Source organism: Sorex araneus, chromosome X (genome assembly GCF_027595985.1).
Source record: "Sorex araneus isolate mSorAra2 chromosome X, mSorAra2.pri, whole genome shotgun sequence".
Lineage (NCBI taxonomy): Eukaryota > Metazoa > Chordata > Mammalia > Eulipotyphla > Soricidae > Sorex > Sorex araneus.
Genome location: NC_073313.1, coordinates 192,154,129 through 192,170,018, shown reverse-complemented (window position 1 = coordinate 192,170,018; position 15,890 = coordinate 192,154,129). Strand labels below are relative to the sequence as shown.

Sequence of the window (15,890 nt, the reverse complement as noted above, 5' to 3'; positions counted from 1 at the left end):
AGGTTTCATTTTGATAGATTTGCTTCTGTTTGCAACTTTGATTTCTAGAATGTGTTTGAATGTATTTGCTGTATGGTCAGAATTAAAATTAGAACTATGCAAAAGTGTGAAAGCATTGGAGAGCTTTATGGCTTTTCTTTAATAAATTTATCGGAAAAAAGAAAGGAATTAATCAGAGTTGGACTAAGGTAACCAAAAGGGAATCTGCAGAAAGTATTTTGCTTCAGAGCCTCAGATTTGCAATCACAGGTTGCCTCGCTAGGGACGGCCATCTTGGATATTTCAACTATAGGTCACTGTCACTGTCATCCCGTTGCTCATCGATTTTGTTTGAGCCGGCACGGGTAGCTTGTCAGGCTCGATACTCTCGGTAGCGGGGCGGAGGAATCGAACTCGGGTCGCGCGCGTGAAAGGCGAAAGCCCAACCACTGCGCTATAGCTCCAGTCCCAACTATAGGTAGGAGAATGAAATGAAAACTAGAGACTAGATACTGTGAACCAGAATACATGAACTGACTAGTTACTAGACACAACTTAGATTTATTTTGAGGACCTGTTTTATTTGTCTAGTATCTAAGTTTTTTAAAAATGTATTTGATTATCTTTAGACATAGATGTTCCATTTTGAGTGTTTTCTACCACTCTCTATGCTATTGTTTCTTGTCATTTCTCTCATTTACTTTATCTTATGACCCTCTCCCCAGGGGCATTTAAATTTTCTATTCTCCTTGGAAGCATGTGCTTTCAAAGTAGATTAAGAAAAAGTGGAAAAGCAATTGTGGGACGCACTAGACTGTGATTTGTACACAATACGGAAGTTATCCAACTCCTAGTGAGCACCACAATTAAGAGTGTAAGCATCACAACCAACCATTGACAACCTCCCTGGTCAGTGCAACAATGATAGCAACAAAAAGGGAAGGGAAGCAGGAAAAGTCAGAATGTTTATTTTCAGACTTTTAGTAAAGGTAAGCTCATTTATTAGGGTGGTCACATTGAAGCTTTCCTACTTCCCTTGCAATGTGTCTAGAAACACTATCCTTTCCTAAATTTACCCTTAAATCTTTTGAAGTTTTCTTATATTAGTATGATCCATAAATGCTCAATTACTCTATGTAACAGACTAATTGCTCTTCATCATATAATCAAGGCAAAAGTGTATATTTTTATTTTGAAGGGGGAACCATATTTGGGCTACAGCATAGGTGTGATGTCTATTTCTGACTGTGTTCAGGGGTTGCTCTTGGCAGTGCTTTGAGATCATGCAGTTCCAAGGATTGAACTGGGGTTAGTTTCATACAAGACAAATACCTTAACCCTGGTAATATCTCTATGGCTTCCCAAAGTATGTTCATTCACTAAAAACTACTCAGATCATTATATTTTGTGCTTTTACTTAGAATACCCTCTATGTTTTACCTTTTCAAAATAATAGAAGTCATGCTCAACAAGGATACTTGTTTGGATGGAGAGTGTCCAAGCATTTTATATAATTTTAATCTTATTTGTCCCACATGCATTCTTTATTTCTCTATTTTTTTCAAATGTAATTTTGATTATTTCAGTTTTCTAAGTTAGAAATTCAACTATGATTTTTAGAAATCTATTTTCCTTTCTAACAATATCATAATAAAATGTTCAAAGTTGATTTCTTACACATTCGAATAGTGATTTGAAAATGGTCATATTTTATATTGATATATGTTTTGAAAGCTCTCAGTATACAAACTTAAGTGGAAATACCTATTTTACCCCTTTAGAAATAATTTTTTATATATGGATAGCAGTTTAATATTTTTTTTATAGATAAGTTTAAATATATTATAAATCTTGTAATGTCTTATTTGTTTTAAACATTTAAAAATAACTCTTGAAGTTAACATGCTGTCTTAACTCATTTTGTCATTTTTTTTAATTCTTGATAAAACAGATAATCAGCTTTTCATTACAAAATATGGAATCAGAAGCACAAAACATAAACCAGTAGACTATCAGCAGTTGCGTGCATTAAAAGAAGCAAAATTATCTTCTCTCTCCACTGAATTAAAGGTTAGAAATTGTGTATGTGTGCTCTAGTTTTGAAAAATTAAATTGCTAGGAAGAATAGTGATATTTACAATGTTTTTTCTGTTATACATGTAGTCTTTTATTTAGATTTTCTAACGGATTCTAAATATTTCACTATTTCAAAAATATTTACAATGTTCTGTATCACTGTCACTGTCATCACTGTCATACCATTGCTAATCAATTGCTTGAGCGGGCACCAGTAATGTCCCCATTGTGAGACTTGTTCTTACTGTTTTTGGCATATTGAATACGCCACAGGTAGCTTTTCAGGCTCTGCCATGCAGGCGAGATACTCTCGGTAGCTTGCCGGGCTCTCCAAGAGGGGCAGAGGAATCGAATCTGGGTCGCTCTACCTGCTGTGCTATCGCTCCAGTCCCTTTACAATGTTTATGTGAAAATAACATAGTTTTAAAAATCTTCCAAGTATTACTAATAACGAATAGCAGCTAACATTTTAGAAACGCTTTTAAACATTGTGCTATATAGTTTGTTCTCTACTCATTTATTTTTCAAAAACTTTAATGGTCTAAATCAATTTGCTTTTAGAAAGAGCTATTTCATTGTCTTCCAACAATGTCCAAATTAACCTGAAAAATAAAACATTCTAGTACCAGCCATAGACTCTCAACTGATTATAAGCCCTTTCTGCAACAGCATTCAAATATGCTTTATGTGCCTCTCACATCTAGAATTTTCCTTTTTGTTCAGCTATGTACCCACTGCAAGAAAAGGTGAACCTGGACTAGATATAAAAGGGATATGTAAATTATTCACACATTATTTTAGGATTTTATATCACTTAGTGTGTTTCTCTCCAGTGCAAGTGATAGACTTCATTATAGGTAACATTGTTCTGTTAAATCTCGTTTCTTAATTTTTATTGTCAATATCTTGATTTCTTTGGAGGCCACATCGGCAGTGCACAGTGCTCCTACACTCAGGAATTACTCCTGGTGGTGCTCAGGGGAGCATTTGAAATGCTGGGGATCAAACCTGAGTGGACTGTATGCAAGGCAAGCACCTACCCTGCTGTACTTACTGATTTTTTAAAAAATTTGTCCTATTTTTTTTTAAATTTTTTATTGAGTCACCATATGGAAAGTTACAAAGTTTTCAGGTTTAAATCTCAGTTATACAATGCTCGAATACCCATCCCTTCACCAGTGCTCATATTCCACCACCAAGAATCCCAGTATAGCTCCACCCCGCCCCCCCCACACCCCTAACCCCCCCACGCCCCTAGCCCCCCCACTCTTAGCCCTCCCCCGTCTGTGTAACTAATAAATTTCACTTTACTTTCACTTTGATTGCATACAATATTTCAACAAAACTCACTATTATTGTTTGGAGAGTCTAAAATTTGTCCTATTTTGCGATATAACAAATTGTTGTCTACACAGACACTTTTTCTACTTTAGAGCTCTCCACTCCATGATTAGAGTCTCTAGGCCAAAAAAGTAAATGCTTTGTATATTTTAACATATATTAATAGTTTTTCCAAGATATTGTTTCAATAAAGATAGTATAACAAAAAATTTTGCTGTACCCCTTTCACTATGGGAATGTGTATGTAGATAGCCATGTATTTTCTATTATTATGTCCTTTCTCTTTCTCTCTTCCCCCTCCCTATTTCTCTCTCTCTCTGTCTCTACATCCACCCATGCATCCATTCAACCTTCTAAAAAGACATTTTGGGGCTGGAGAGATAGCACAGTGGGTAGGTCGTTTGCCTTGCACTCGGCCAACCCAGGTTCGATTCCCAGCATCCCATATGGTCCCCCGAGCACCGCTGGAGTAATTCCTGAGTGCATGAGCCAGGAGAAATCCCTGTGCATCGCCAGTTGTGACCCAAAAAGCAAAAAAAAAAAAAAAAAGACATTTGGCTGATTTTGAAATGATTGAGCATTAAAAATCAGTATTTGGTTAAAATGAAATTCTCTTTGATATTGAAATCACTATGAAAGTAAGCAAATTTAAAGTTTTAATTATGGTTTAAAGTTTGACGTTAAGTGAAGGGATAATAATTTTTTAGCACTATCAGTTGGTAGATTACTTCTCTAGTCACTGAGAGTATACACGGATTATATAGATGATCACTATTTTAACTGGCATTTTAAACAGCAGCACTAATCTGTCGTTGTTGTTCATAGCATAATATAATTCAGGGAGACACTTTTTAGTTACATAATTTTTAGAAATAACGTGTCTATAGTTCACTGCTTGGAACATTAAAAAATATTTTCAACTATTGAATATGGATCATGATCAGTAGCTGTTATTCAATGAGCTTTTCTTTTTCTTTCGGTTTTTGTGCCATACCCAATGGTACTCAAGGATTACTCCTGTCTCTTCACTATGGATTCACTCCTCACTGGCTTGGAGAATCATATGTGTTGCCAGAATTTTAATTTTTATTGTATCTGGATTAGGAATATGTATTGAAGATGAATATTTTTGTACATGATTTAAAATGAGATTAAAATTTATTTAATTTAGAGATGGCAAATTGACATTTTACTTTTGATTTTTTCTTTGTAAGATATGCACAATTCCCAAATGGGACCTTTTTATGAAAGAGTATGGATTAAAGAGAATTAGATAGTTAGAAATGAAATACAAATCTAAAAGTATTTGTTTTTTAGTGTAATGAATGTTATATACTCATTTATAGCAATCAGAATTATGATGATTTGATAATATATTATTATTCATTGTTATTTATATTTTAATAAAATGTGTTGGACTTAATATTTTATTCTTCTTAATGTTATATATATTAGTCCAGCCCTCTACTTATTTTGCAAATTAAATTTGCTCAATTTTTGTATTTAGATTAATAGATTTAATAATCATTGTTAATTATGTATTTTGCAATGTAAATATAAACATGCTTAAACCAAATAACAGATTGTGAACTTTGCTTTGAGCTTAAAGCTAGAATACAAGCTTTAAATACCATTGAACTAAAATACAATATTTGAAAAAAGGTTAAAAATAATTGTAACAAAGTCAGAGTGCTGGAGCGATAATAGAGTGGTGAAGGTGTTTATCTTCCCTTCCAAGTGGTTGGTCCCAGTTCAATCCTTGGCACTGCATATGGCATCCCTTGAGTATTGTCATAGGTGGATACCTCTCCTTGCTCAAGCCCAAGATCAACAAAATCAGAAGATGTGCTTAGCTTACATTACTGGTATCATTGATTAGATATTATTTCACCAATATAATTAGTATGTCATTTACCATGCCCAAGTTTTGAGATGCCAGATAAGATACAAAGAGGACATTTAGGGTTCATTTTTAGAGATGGTAACTTGATGTCAAACATAGATTTCGGTTGAAAACAGGCCAATTTTTGTCTGCATTATATATTAACTATTCAATTATGACTTAAGTGTAAAAGATACATTTAATTTTTGGACATCCCCAGCCATGCTTGGAGACAGGGTTACACCCAACCCTGCCCAGAGTACTAGGCAGAGCTGGGAATCTAACTTGGGGTCTTGTGTATGCAAAGCATGCGTGCCACCCCTGTGAGGAATCTTTCTGGCCCTGTAAATATTTTTATTTGAATATTTTTTCCTTTCAAAAATGAAATATTTCTTCTTGTACAAGTCAAATTTTCATTTACTAAATCTTTTTTTTTAAATGTTAGAGGAAATTGTAATTATATATGCTAATTTGTATGATGGTGTCATTAACCTCCAGAGAATATTATGTAGCTTCAATGACCAACTCTTGGACATTGTTTCCTTTATACTCCCACCTACAACTCCCCACAGTACCAAACAATTTTGAAGCAAACATACATATTTCAGCATGCATGTCTAAGTGATTAGAGTTCAAAACCTCCAAATCCTGTAATTCCATTGCCATTAAAATATTACATTTTTAGTAATTTCAAATAGTCATTCAGTATTAAAATTCCATAATGGTCTTCTATTTTTTTCTCTAAAATTTATTTACTGGAGCGATAGCACAGTGAGTAGGCTGTTTGCCTTGCACGTAGCCAACCCGGGTTCAATTCCTCCGTCCCTCTCGGAGAGCCTGGCAAGCTATCGAGAGTATCCCACATGGCAGAGCCTGGCAAGGTACCATGGCATATTTGATATGCCAAAAACAGTAATAACAAGTCTCACAATAAAGATGTTACGGTTGCCCGTTCAAGCAAATTGATGAACAACGGGACGACAGTGCTACAGTACTAAAGTTTATTTAAACACTCCAATATGTCCCATAGTTTGTCACTAGATTTTTCAAAGATGTCTCCATTGTTTTATATCCTGACAACTTTTTGAAGAAATTATATTGTTTATCTTTATAGTTTTGTACAGTAGAGATTTTATTGATTTTAGCCTGGTAGTATCATTTGACATGGGGATGCAACCCAGGTGGTCCAAGTGCAGGGCAGATGTCCAACTGGCTGTTAATATCTCATTGCTCTGGCCCAGATACAATTAAAAAACCTTTTTTTCAAGATCTTTTCTTCACTTTTAGCCTGAGGATAGAAGTGAAGTGAATGAGTGAATTACAAAATATCAGAATGTTCTGCAAAATTTTGAAAGTGAATTGTGAAAAGAGTAGTATTATTTTGATATTTATTGGCTACCTAATTGGTCTTTCCCTGGGCCCAAAGGCAGAAGCATTGATTTCTTTAAGCTATAAAAATGTGTCTACATCTTTCACCAAAGTGTTGTAATTTTTTTGTACAACATGGAGCAAATGTGTCAAAAAATCTAATTTAAAAAGTTGTGTCTGCTGCAACAAACTTTAGAAACTATGGATTTCAAATAGCTTGAATGAATTTAAAGTATTCATAAAACAAACACTAGAGTGTCAGATTTTAGAAACACTTTCTGCTTTTGATTTTTTTCAGCAGATGAAATAGAGATTACTGTGTATTTTCCTCCAGTATCCTGTTGATGTTTAAATGTGCCTTTCCCCCCAATTTCGTCATTGTTACACACTTCAGACTGCCTGAGGAAAAGATTTGACTTTGAGTTCATATTTTTTAAAGTAGTCTTTGGGTAATATAATTTTTTATATAACAAATTTTGAATCAGTAAAACCAGAATAGCGAAAAGATAAACTCAAGGTTAAAGTAATCAGTGAATGACAACTCGAAATAGCATGCATTATAAAGAATTTTTTCAGAACATATCTCCTGAAGATTTTATATCCTCATATAAATCTGTTAAAACTTTCAGGGTATGAAGTAGTTGAGTAACAGAGAAAAATGTAAAATATGCATAATTTCATAAATGAAATATCTGATTAACAAAGAGCACTATGTAGATGCTTAAAAGTATTGATATGAAATACATGATTTAGAGTATACATGAATGTTAGCCAGAGACTAGCCAGAAAAGGGTTATCTACTGGAGATTTAAAGTAGAGGGGTCTTAGTACGACAATAATAGTTGGAATGAGGAAATGATCATGCTGGACAAGAACTGAGTGTTGAAAGTAGGTAAAGGGATGCACACAACAACATTTCAGTATTTGTATTGCAAAACCACAATGTCCAAAAGGGAGGAGGTGGGGGAGGGAGGGAGAGGGAGAGGGAGAGGGGAGAGGGATAGAGAAAGAAAGAGAGAGAGAGAGAGAGAGAGAGAGAGAGAGAGAGAGAGAGAGAGAAGGAGAAGGAGAAATGTCTTCCATAGATGCAGACTGGGGTGGGGTTGGGGGTGATGGGAAGGAAACTGGGGGCATTGGTACTGGTGCTGGGAAATGTACACTGGTGGAAGGATGGGTGCTGAAACACTGAATGAAACCTAATCATGAACAGCTTTGTAAGGGTCTATCTCACAGTGATTTGATTAATTAATTAATTAAAAATAAATAAAATAGAGGGCCTTTAATGCAGAAAATGAATGCAAATGAACAGACAGATTATGGAATTGAGGAGACAGAGACTGTGAAACAATGTCAGGATTAACAACAGCTGGAGGAAGCATGACTATATGATATTCCATGGTCTCTGATTTTTATTTTTTACTTTGGGGAAATTTTTTATTTGAAACTTTGGGTTTCAGTACTACATAATTTTTTTTTATATTGGAGTCACACCAGCAGTGCTCAGTTCTGACTCTGCACTCAGGGATCATTCCTGGAGGGCTTGGAGGACAGACCATATGGGGTACCAGGGATAGAACCTGTATCAGCAAGGCAAGCATCCTATTCACTCTATTATTTCTCTGGGGACCATGTGGTGTTGAGAATTGAACCCTGGACTTCTGCATTGAGCTATCTCTCTTACCTATTACATAATTTCCTTCCTTCCTTCCTTCCTTCCTTCCTTCCTTCCTTCCTTCCTTCCTTCCTTCCTTCCTTCCTTCCTTCCTTCCTTCCTTCCTTCCTTCCTTCCTTCCTCTCTCTCTCTCTCTCTCTTTCTTTCTTTCTTTCTTTCTTTCTTTCTTTCTTTCTTTCTTTCTTTCTTTCTTTCTTTCTTTCTTTCTTTCTTTCTTTCTTTCTTTCTTTCTTTCTTTCTTTCTTTCTCTCTCTCTCCCTTCCTTCCTTCCTTCCTTCCTTCCTTCCTTCCTTCCTTCCTTCCTTCCTTCCTTCCTTCCTTCCTTCCTTCCTTCCTTTCTTTCTTTTTCTTTCTTTCTTTCTTTCCTTCACCATACCCAGCTTACTCTTACTCTTGGCTTTATATTCATGGATCACCCCTGTCAGTGCTCAAGGAATAATATGGAGTGCTTAGAATTGAACCCGGGTAGGGCACATGCAAGGCAAACACCTACCAGCTGTACTACCTCTCTGGCCCCTCTACCACATAATTTATAAAAATGAAGTAAGTAAAATAAATACTTGTCCCAAATAACTTTTACAATATCATAGTGTTTAAAGATTAAATTTTTTCTCCAAGGTCCTATTTCCAGGTCTCTGACCTCTTAGCCAATGGCTTTTTACTTTATGCTAAGAGATCAGATGTAAAACCTATGTGAATACTAAATTTTTATGTAATATTTATGTTTATAGTAAGCTTTATGATACTGACCAAGTCTCTAATCTCTCTCAACTTAAGTATTCTCATTCTTAAAATAGTAATAATGATATTCCTGATACATGGTAGGAAAGGTGTGTGTGTGTGTGTGTGTGTGTGTGTGTGTGTGTGTGTCTTTTAGTATTCTCAGGTTGGACCAGAAAGATAATACAGTGGGTTAGGCATTTGTCTTGCATGTAATGAACCTAGGTTTGATCCCCAACACCGTATATATTCCCATTAGCCTCTCTAGGGATGATCTGTGAACACAGCTGGGTGTGGCCCCCAAAAATACCCCCTCAATTTTTATCTAGGTTTATGGGAATTAAGGTATTATGTATTATATGTATGGAAATAGAATTGCTTCACATTTCAGTTTGTCTTAAACATACATAAGGAACAGTCTTAAATGGTTAGAATTTCAAACAGTTCCCACCCCTGCCTGTCCTTGTATTGTGGCATAGTTCTAATTTTAAACTGACTTTTACGTTGGTTGATACACTGATAGGATTGGGGAAAAAAGGTATTAACTTAGAAAATATATATTAGCATTTCTGTTGTGGAGAATGTATTTGAAAAACATTGACATGTTTCTTTTTTCATTTAATTCTAGATAAGAAAAACAGTGCAGACATCAAAAATATCTAAGGAACAAATGTTAATAAAACAACACAAACAAGTATGGTGGCAGGAATACCAAAGATTAAAGGCAATCAGGTAAGAAATCAGAAAAATTTTAATAGAACATGAGTGACCTTTATCTAGTTGGATATTTTAAACTTTCCATGTTAATAAAAATCATTCAATCAAAATTTGGACTTAAAGTTTGAATATAAGTCAAATTAAAATCCTTCAACAAATTTGTTCAAGTTTAGATATAAAAATAGGTTAATACCACTTTTGCTTTCCTTACAGTAAAATTAATAGATCATCTATATTTGAATCATTTATTCCTCCATATTCCTACATATACTTGGCTTTATTTATATTAAACTTAGCACATTGGAACATAATGTCTTATTTACATATATGCTTCCTCTATGAAGCAATAAACTTCTTGGGGCAAATATTCCATGATATTCACAATTATATTATAAGACAGCAGGAAGGAGATATGTTAATACTTTCAATAAATGAATACCAGGATAGATTAAGGTGCTTGCCTTGTATATGGCTGACCAGGTTACCATCCCCAGCACCCCAAATTGTTCCCCAAGGTTCTCAAGAGTAACCCTGGGTACAGTCAGGAGTAAGCTTTGAGCACTGCCAGGTGTGGTCCCTAAAACAAAGAAAATAAGTAAATGGATGAATAGCCAAATGCACAGATCCAAAGATTTTGCCTCTGCTACCACATTCCCTCCTAAGCCTCATCTGGTATAATCATGTTGATATAATCCTAAAACTGGGGAGGATCCCCAAAAATAAACAAAAAAGCATATAAATGCACAAATAGATTAAAGTATCAATGTTTAGTGATTTCTATAGCTGTATCATCACTAATTTACCCTACTTGAAGTTCTGCTTTTTCTTTGTTTTTTTTTTTTTTTGTCTTTTCTTTTTGCTTTTTGGGTAACACCCGGCACTGCACAGGGGTTAATCCTGCCTCTGCACTCAAGAATTACTCCTGCCGGTGCTCAGGGGACCATATGAGATGCTGGGAATTGAACCCAGGTCGGCCATGTGCAAGGCAAGCGCCCTACCCACTGTGCTATTGCTCCAGCCCTTTTCTTATTCTGCCTTTTCTTATTAATTCCAGAAATCACTTCAAGTTGAACTAAAGTTGAACAACTAGTCCTAAAGTGCATCTTATACTTATCCAGCAAGGGAGGTACCATGGTCACAGAGTTGGTTTTTCCAGGGCTTAGGCTTATCCATTGCACTCTCTGTGTGCTGATCTCTGCAATTTCCCCAAATGTGGAAAACTCAACCACATAGTTTGTGGTAGTGTAGGACTGCATACATACTCCCCTTAAATTAAATAAATAAATAAATAGACCTTAAGTGTAATACTTGTAAAATAAATTTCTTTGCCAAGTTCAAGCAAAGAGAAATTATGTGTTTTCTTTCCATTTGAGACACATATACTTATCTTAATTATGGTGACATTATACAATATGCTTTTTAAAGTGTTTAAAACATATTTTATACCAAAAGAGTTTTCATGGTCATATTCTAAGTCAAATTGGAAATGCCTTTATCTTAAATTTTCATTAAAAATTTTAATTTTAGGTGCAATGATTTATAATACTGTTAATATTAGTGTTTTAGGCATACAGTATTGCTACATCACATCCACATTAGCTACCACCAGAGTGTCAATATTTTTTTTGAGTAAATATATATTTTTTAATTTTTTTTAAATTTTATTTTATTGAATCACCATGTGGAAAATTACAATGCTTTCAGGCTTAAGTCTTAGTCATACAATGCTGAAACAACCATCCCTTCACCAGTGCCCATATCCCACCACCGAAAAAAAAAAAACCACCACAGTTACGCCTCCCATCCCGCCCACCCCCGCACCCCCCCCTTGTAACTGATAAATTTCACTTTACTTTCTATTTACTTTGGTTACATTCAATATTTCAACACAATCCTCACCATTATTGTTAGGAGCACCCCACTAGAGTCAGACCTGTTGTGAAGGGAAATAAGGTTGCGCGGCTGCGGTAACAGCCACGTGGTTTTGGATTTCTGTACTTTAACAACTAAGTCCAGGGAGATTTCTTCCGGATATTGGATCATTGCAAGCTTGTAAACCCCATCTGTGGTCGTCATAATATGGCGTCCCCATGCCCTTCATCCCCGGGAAGGGGCAGGCGAGAGAGAGAAATACCTTTCCCCTCCTGGGCGGGCATGGGGTCGCGGCTTGGTTCTCAGGCTGGAGATATTATGCAAGTAGCTGCCCATGTTGAATTTGGTTCAGCTGGGTCTGGATTCACGCTCATGCAGCTGCGGAGGGGCCACACATGTGGCCCCCGGGGTCACATCTCAGCAGCGGTAGCCCAGAGTGTCAATATTGCTTTACCACTTTCTTGAGGTCCCTTTCCACCCACTAATAATAGAAAAATAAATTTTAGTGAAGTCATAGATCGTGAAGAATTAAGGAGTCACCAGAAACTCAAAACTTAAAGTTCTATTAGTCTTTCTCAGCTTTAAAAATTAGCATTCCCTTTTAATAAATGGTAAGAAGTATGATATTCTTATGTATTACCATAAAAGTTTCATTTGAGAGTCTCAGTGTACAGAAGAAAGGTCCTATTATGGTGATAGTCCTATTTTCATTGGATAAATTAGTATGTGCCAGAACGTTTGTTATGTACTTTGTATACTTTATTAATGTAATCCTTATAACTACTCTACAGAGTATATATCTGCTATCTTCATTTTACAAACGAAAATTGTGAGGTTCAGAAAATTAAAGTTATTTGCAGATCATAAATCAGCTGGTTTGTAGATGATAAATTAGCTAGTTTTTTTGAGGGTGGTGATGAATCACTTGATTTCAGCAATGCCTGTTCTCCATGACCTTGGATTTTTCCTTTTGGTTTTTGGCAGTGCTCAGGGGCTTAATCCTGACTCTTCTTTCAGAGATCACTTCTTGTAGGCTTGGGGAACCAGAGGAACAGCTGGGGATTGAACATGGATCAGCCTCATGCAAGGCCAAGAGCCCTTTCCATTGTACTTGTCTCTGGCCCAAGATTGATTTTTTAATCTCCATTTACATCAACTGAGATCTAATTGGTGTAGACTTGCTGGAAAAAAATTATTTTTCAGACATTAATTCTTTGAAACCTTACTAAGAAAATTAGACACTTAAAATATCAGAATATAGCTATAATTTATGTTCAAACTTATAAAATGTAATAATTCAATGTAAATTTATAAAAGTATGTTTATTTTAAACATGCCTTTTCAAACAATAGTCTTTATTCATTTTGGTTTTGGGATTACACTCTATGATGCTCAGGGTTTCCCTCTTGTCTCTGCACTCAGGATTTTTTCCTTGGCGTTCTCAAGGGACCATAATGAGATACCAGGGCTTGAACTCAGAGTGGTCTTATGAAAAGCAAGTATCCTAACTGCTTTACTATCTCTCCAGCCCCTCAAACTATAGTCTGTAAAAACCTTCATTACTTTTCTTGTTTCAAAATCGCTGGCATGTAGGTTAAGGAGGAAGTTAATGCCAGTCAACTTTATGTCAGTGAACTGGCAAGTATTTCAATTTTTATTTTCAGAATTCTTGAGTAATATAGTTTGGTAGACTTATTATTTATTCATTTATTTTTGGACACATACAGTGCTTGGGGGATCATGCAGTGCTGGGAATTGAACCTCAGCCTTCTGCATGTAAAGCTGATGTGTTGTCTTTTGTGCTACCTCTGCTGGTGGGTCTACTTATATATCATACTTTTTTTTTGCTATCGTTTTTTTTGCTATCAAGGTATATTGTTCCTATAAGCAAATCTGTGTTAGAAACATATATTAACTCTTCCTTGTGTAAGACACAAAAATAAAAAGAAAGGGCGCGCAGGCGGCGAGGCAGGCGAAGGAAGGAAGAAGGCCAAACTGGTTGCTCGATCGGTTTATTTCATGTCCATCTCCATTCTCCTCTGATTCTCCTCCTGCTTCTTTCTCCCCCATCCTACTTCTCTCTCTCTCTGCCTCTCTCCCGGCTCTCGGTCTCTCTCTCGATCTGTGGATCTGGCCCCCGTGGATCTGGCCCCCGTGGATCTGGCTCCGTGGATCTGGCCCCCAACCCACTCTTACAGCCTAGTTAAATCTCCACAGCATGAGGGAGTTGGGGCATACACATAGGTGTGGTCAGCAATAGGGTAAGGTTCTTTTCCCTCAGGGGATGCTTCTCCTAGGACTTAATTCTCTTTCAGCAGGAGGATCCACCCAAGGGCAGAGTCCCATGGATGTGTTTCTCTTCTCCTCAGCCAGCAAACATATAAGAATTCATAATATTAATCATTTTGTATGGACACAATAAGAGATGCATTAAAGCTTATAGAATTGCTCTCCTGGGGCCATCTTAATCTCAGACTACAGTGCTCAGGCCAGATCAGTCTTTCCTATCCCTGGTAGGGTCCCAGTCTCATAATTACTATTGGATCATGACAGCATATGTCTATGATCAAGCTCTTAACTTATAGTTAAGAATTAGGCACTTTGGCCAGGCCCATCTCGATGCCAGGGTAGCACATAACTCACCGCTTGCCCTGGATCCTTCCCATCCCACGTCGGGGACCCTACTTCGGGGTGCTAGGAACTGAGGGCAACTGAGGCTTAAGTGGAGAAAGCAGATGCCAGAAGGGAATAATATTCGAGGCCAATTAAGTCTTAAGTTATAAAAACATAATATTGTCTTCTTGTGTCTATACAAAAAAGACATAGCTTTAAAGTAAATTATTCAAAAGGCATAAAGAGGAGAGAAAGGCAATGTTATAATATTCAGTGTCCTAGGAAGTTCTGACCTTACCAATTAGCAGAGTTTGATTAAGGGAAGAGCAGATAAACTGATAGAAATGGTTACAGATAAACAAAGGAATGGGAGTGACTCGGGAGCACTTTGATGGGTGTGACTGATAAACCTAAGCTCCTAGTGGCAAGGGGGAAAGGACAAACCAATGATATCCAACACTTCCTGTTTAAATGCACTGTTTTAAAAATATTTCCTATATTCAGAAGTTCTCTTGGGATTTTAACAATTAGGTGTTATTTGGAACTGTCTCTTTTAAACAATTAAAAATTTATTTTATAATTGAATCACAATAAGATACACAGGTACAAAATTGTTCACAATTGGATTTTAGTCATATGTTGTTCCAATACCTGTCCCTTTACCAATGTACAGGAAATGCCACTTTTAAGGTGGAATTGAAACTGCTGTTCATACTGTGTGACCCAGGGCTTCAGAGAATTCTGAGTCCAGCTCCTGAAGTTCATTTCTTACCCAAGAATTTTGAAGTTTCTTTCTCAAGCCTCTGGGATTCACTTGGAACCAGACTCATTTAAATGTGAGAAGTGGGTCAAATGGCTGAATATAAGGTATTATGCTATCTAGGCATCTGGGTTCTTTCCCAGTGGGGAGCAGAAAACCTTAGTTATCAGTAAGTGACCCCCTTTATTTTCTGTGGATCTCATGTCTCCTGGTTTCATTTAATGAATTTAAACACACTGCTCTGCCTTTCATGATCCATGTCCCTTAGCTTAGTGTTTGTTTAAATGACTTTTGACTCCACAACTCTCCTGCACCCTTGTTTTACTTGTTCTGCTCAAATTAATTACCCTAGGAGGCTGTAAAATCTGGATAGTTTTTTTGTGGTCAGTGTTCAAAAACTTGAATATTGGCAGAATGAGTATAGGACCTATACTGAAAGTAGACTCAGTAGGGCTCAATAGACCTTTAACCAGACTTAAGAATCTGTGGATTGTGAATGTCAATGGGATATATCCAGGAAGCATAATGGATATATTAGCTAGATAAATGGCCACATTAAAAGCCAGGAGATTTTGTAGTACTATACTGCCCCATGGCCTGGAAGAAAGACAAATAACATTAGGAGGTTCTTCAATGGGGAAAAGCTGAATGTAGAAAGTTGCCTTGCATTTTGTCTACTCTTCAGATGTGAAGGAGATGATCCGTGATGCTGAATAGGAAGTTTCTGAACACCCAATACCACCTTTAGTATGTCCCTGATCAGTAGGACAGGATTCTATTCTCCAGAATTACCATGCTTAATGCTATTGTGGCCACTATAACCTTTATCCTTATTTCATATAATATATTTTACAAACAAATATTTTCCAAGAAACTTTAGGGAAAGTAAT

General features: G+C 36.3%; 1 protein-coding gene and 1 non-coding gene across 2 annotated transcripts in view; both read left to right on the top strand.

Annotated features, from left to right (window-relative positions):
• The window catches only part of CCDC148 (coiled-coil domain containing 148), a 324,753-nt gene that overhangs the window by 87,451 nt on the left and 221,412 nt on the right, over nucleotides 1–15,890 (top strand). The window contains exons 2-3 of the mRNA XM_055120683.1: nucleotides 1,931–2,049; nucleotides 9,667–9,770. Of these exons, the coding sequence (XP_054976658.1) occupies nucleotides 1,931–2,049; nucleotides 9,667–9,770 (223 nt within the window). The remainder of the gene's footprint in view (nucleotides 1–1,930; nucleotides 2,050–9,666; nucleotides 9,771–15,890) is intronic.
• LOC129400276 (U1 spliceosomal RNA) lies at nucleotides 10,862–11,026 on the top strand. Its single transcript, XR_008627578.1, has one exon. It is a non-coding gene; the product is annotated as a U1 spliceosomal RNA (small nuclear RNA).